The sequence below is a fragment of the Camellia sinensis genome, chromosome 6 (genome assembly GCF_055761805.1).
Source record: "Camellia sinensis isolate YWXY chromosome 6, ASM5576180v1, whole genome shotgun sequence".
NCBI classification, from domain to species: Eukaryota; Viridiplantae; Streptophyta; class Magnoliopsida; order Ericales; family Theaceae; genus Camellia; species Camellia sinensis.
The window spans coordinates 102,146,769-102,150,700 of NC_138966.1; the positions used below are offsets into that span (position 1 = coordinate 102,146,769).

A 3,932-nucleotide genomic window follows, 5' to 3' on the forward strand; every position below is an offset into this window, starting at 1 on the left:
AAATTTTACAAGAACCAATTAAAAACTGGCGGCCTAGAAAAGATATAGAGAGATTTAACCCTTACAAGAAACCAATACAGGTCAATGGTGAAGGTAAGTAAAGCATATCTTTTGTTTCTAACAATCTCATAAGATTTTCCATATGACCGACAAATAGAAAAGATGAAATACCAAGAAAATAAAATGAATCGAAACACTGTCTTAGTGAAATGCAATGCTACATTTAAATAATCTTAATAGAGTCTAAACAACAATGGGAAACCAAACAGAGTCTTCCAAACTTGCATATTAACATAACCATTCAAATAAATAAAACACATAATAGCGAAGTCCTAACAAAGCTCAATGTTTGAAACCATGAGAGAGGTACCTAATCTTGGGACTCCAGCTCATATTGCTGGAGCAGTTGCTTGCAACCAGACAAGGGCTCATCCTTCATAAAGCCCATTGCATTGGCAAAACGGGTGTCTGAAGTCATTCCGTTGTTTCGGGTAAGGATCACACGTGCACGGTCCCGCCCTGGGTCTGCAGATTGACAGTCACTCTGTGGGCTGCTAACAAGCATTGCATCACAAAGCTGGTCCTTGTGGTCTTCTTTCACCATGATTGTGTATTTTCCCGCCTCATTTGTTTCTCCATCAATGCTGTATAGGAGTGTCTCTGTGTTTCTGTCTTTGCATTCGACTTTAACCTTGGCACCTATTTAACAAGATTACACGAACCATAAATAAGTTAATAAGTTAATTGTCCAAGGCCTCAGATAACAGATTCAATTGATCAGGCTGGTTAATTCAGCATGTAACAAATTCTTAAGGTTTAAAAGTTTGGATGACAAGAATCTATGAAAATGTCATTTTGAGTCACAATGATGGTGTTTGGGAAGTGAGTTTTTATGTAGATTTTAGTAGATGTAGGTTTTTATGAGATAAAAAATTTTTGGTGTTTGGGAAGATAGTTGGGTTTTTATGTGGTTGGATGTGATGTTTGTGAGAGAAAAAGTGAAATGATTATGGGGTTGGATGTGATATTTTGTTTGGATGTGTTTTTTTTGGTTTTGCAAAACTTTTGTCTTTTAGTGGAAAAAATGAGAAAAAAATTTGGGAACTTGCTTCCCAAACACCACCAATGATTCAAGCTTTTGGAACAGTTTGGAATAGGAATGTGACTTCTAATATCTATTTCAACAATAATGACATTCCCAAACTAAATATAAATTTGATTCCCCCACTTACCCAAGTAAATTCATGGAGTACAGTTAAACATTTAGAAGTAAAAAATAATAATTGGGTTTACAATACTTAGAATTTTCTCATTTTTCCATTGAACATTCCTAACATGACACAAGAATTTGTTTTCCCAAGTAACATGTCAGGTTCTCCTCCTACAAATAATAGCAATGGCTAAAAGCAGGTTACCTTCACAAACTCAACATTAAAGATATTTATTTGTAACAAATTCCAGATATCGATCTCTTGTAATCTATTTGATTAACTACAATGAGATGGAATAGAATGGCCATTCCATAGGCTCCTCTATAAAATGATCATTCTCTTATAATGATGAATGATGATTCCACATTTGCAATGTATTTTTTATTATTTTTTAGTCAACCAAACATTAGAATTGATATTTTGATAGAATGATAATTCAATTCCACTGCATTCAAGTAAACCAAACACTACTTTATGATCCCCCCCCCCCCCCCTTGATTATTTAGGGTCAAATAAATGCCAAGATGACCTTAGTTCAAGAGTCCAATGCTATAAAATTTAATATCGCCTTTAACGTTGTGTTTGGTTAGAAGATTTGGAAAAAGATTTTAAAAAAAGAAAATAAAAAAATAAATGAAATATGAATAAAATATACTTACATTTCAAATAATTTCACACAACTTTTCTATTTGCAAATCCTTTCTTAAATCCTTCAACCAAACACACCATAAGAGAAAGATGTATTGCGCCTGCATATTATGGACTAACACAATCAAGTAGTGGCTTTAGCTGGTAGGGGTAGACCTGGATCTAGTTGCTAATATGTGGCTCAGCTCAGTACAAGCCCGCCCCAATTTCATCACTGCTCTGTATTGTGGAAGACCATCCAATGCAAATGCCATAGTAGGGGTGGTCTCGGATTTTTATTCAGTTGAGGCAAAATATCACGCACAATTGTTTTTTAAATAACCCCAAGGTTAGTCGTGATCTGTGATCTTAAACTCCAAGGTTGTGTTTGAATCAAGATTTGGGTAAGGATTTGAATAAGGCTTTTCTCTTTTCAAATTATTATCCAAATTCATTATCCAAACACATAAAAACACAATCTGTTCCGTTAAAGAAAACATTTTCGTATTTTCTAGTATTGATATAATAAAAAACGAAAATCAATGAAAAATATTTTCTATGATCATTAGAAAACAATCCTATTTGGACAACAAATAATTTTCAGTTTTAAAAGGCGAATAAAAATTTTCAAACTAAAATTTTATTAATGGCACCACACACCAGCACCACCACTCTCAACTCCACTGCCATCATCACCATCATCATCACCGTAGCCATTGCCCCACCACCATATTCATTAAAAAGAACATAACGTAAAATTAAAAACAGACTTATTATTTTTTTTTAACAGCGCATCGAACTAATCTCCAACCACACGCAAAGCACCCCTACACACCTGGATCGAACAAATCTCAGGCAACGCCCACAGGCGTGACCCCAAGGAGCGGATTACTCGCAATGATAGTTGATCCTGAGACTTAGAGGGTAATAAAAAAAGACTTATTATTATGTGCTAGCCTATAATTATATGAATTTTTGGTTTCTAGGATCTTGGGTCCCAAAACTGAAGTGATCATCTACTTATTTATACTCACTTAAGGCCAAAAACCTAACCATCAAATGCAGATCCAACCGATCTCTCTCTTTGGACACTCCCAAATTACAGATCTAACACAGATCAACCTCAGTGCACTCTGAGAAATGACTCAACAATATATTACATTATACCTAAAATTGTATTGATTATATAGATCTGAACATACAAGTAATGAATCAACGGAAAAAAGGAGCAGATGGGAAACCAAAATGCAAAGAGTGTACCTGAAATGGGGGTGGTGAGGGCGGTCTCGTAGCCAGCACGGCACGTGTCGCAGTAAACCTTACCCTCCAGGACGAGCGGGTTCGCCGCATGCCGAGCCGCACTAACGAGCGCCGGGAGCACACAGAGCGCCAGCAGCAACACCATTCTCGCCATTGTTAGAGAGAGGGAGGGAGGGAGGGAGGGGGAGAGAGAGAGAGAGAGAGAGAAAAGAGTAAAGTGCAGTGTGAAGTGTGGGAGGAAGAGGAGGATTGAGTGAAGTGAAATAGTGGGGAGGGTTGGATTTTGTGCTCACGCGGCAAATGAGGAGATGGTTTGGATCGGTCCAGTAAGGGGGTGCCACGTCGATGATGTGGTTTTGGGGAATTGAGGTGGGGTGTTTTGATTGGTGGGAGAGGAGGCGATTGCGGATAAGGCGAATGTGAGGGTTGTAGAGGGAAGTAATTGGGATGGGTGGGAGGGAGTGTTTGAACGCGTATTCAGCTGGCAGTGGACCCCGGTTGTGTCGGTGGTCACATGGAGAGGACTCGGATGAGCTAACAACCGTCATACTGTTGGTAAAGTGCAAAAATTATTTAATGTTTCGTCAAGGTAACGTTTTGTGAGCCAATGGCGCACTAGTAAATGCCTGGCGATTCCAATATAAGGGCATCGTGGGAACAAATTTTTTTAATAATTTTTTAATTTTTTAATTAAAATATGATATAAAAAAATAATATATTTTAAATAATTTTTTAATTTTTTATGAAAAAATATATAAAAAATATAGGGAAAAGAAAATTTTTGACATTTTAATTATTTTAATAACTTTTTAATTTTTTGACTAAAAAAATCAC

General features: G+C 36.6%; 1 protein-coding gene across 1 annotated transcript; it reads right to left on the reverse strand.

Annotated features, from left to right (window-relative positions):
• Positions 1-201: 201 nt before the first annotated feature.
• On the reverse strand, positions 202-3,712 carry LOC114287282 (protein DOWNSTREAM OF FLC). The gene is made up of 2 exons (XM_028230581.2): positions 3,099-3,712; positions 202-699 (listed from the first exon to the last, which is right to left on the reverse strand). The coding sequence occupies exons 1-2, from the start codon at positions 3,250-3,252 to the stop codon at positions 371-373; spliced, it is 483 nt and encodes a 160-aa protein (XP_028086382.1). The 5' UTR covers positions 3,253-3,712; the 3' UTR covers positions 202-370.
• Between the last annotated feature and the right edge of the window lie 220 nt (positions 3,713-3,932).

Bases quoted from the DNA above. Each gene is read 5' to 3' on its own strand.
- LOC114287282 (XM_028230581.2), bottom strand. From the start codon at position 3,252: ATGGCGAGAATGGTGTTGCTGCTGGCGCTCTGTGTGCTCCCGGCGCTC. The intron at 700-3,098 runs GTACACTCTTTG...CTTGTTAAATAG, and splicing joins CCTCACCACCCCCATTTCAG to GTGCCAAGGTTAAAGTCGAA.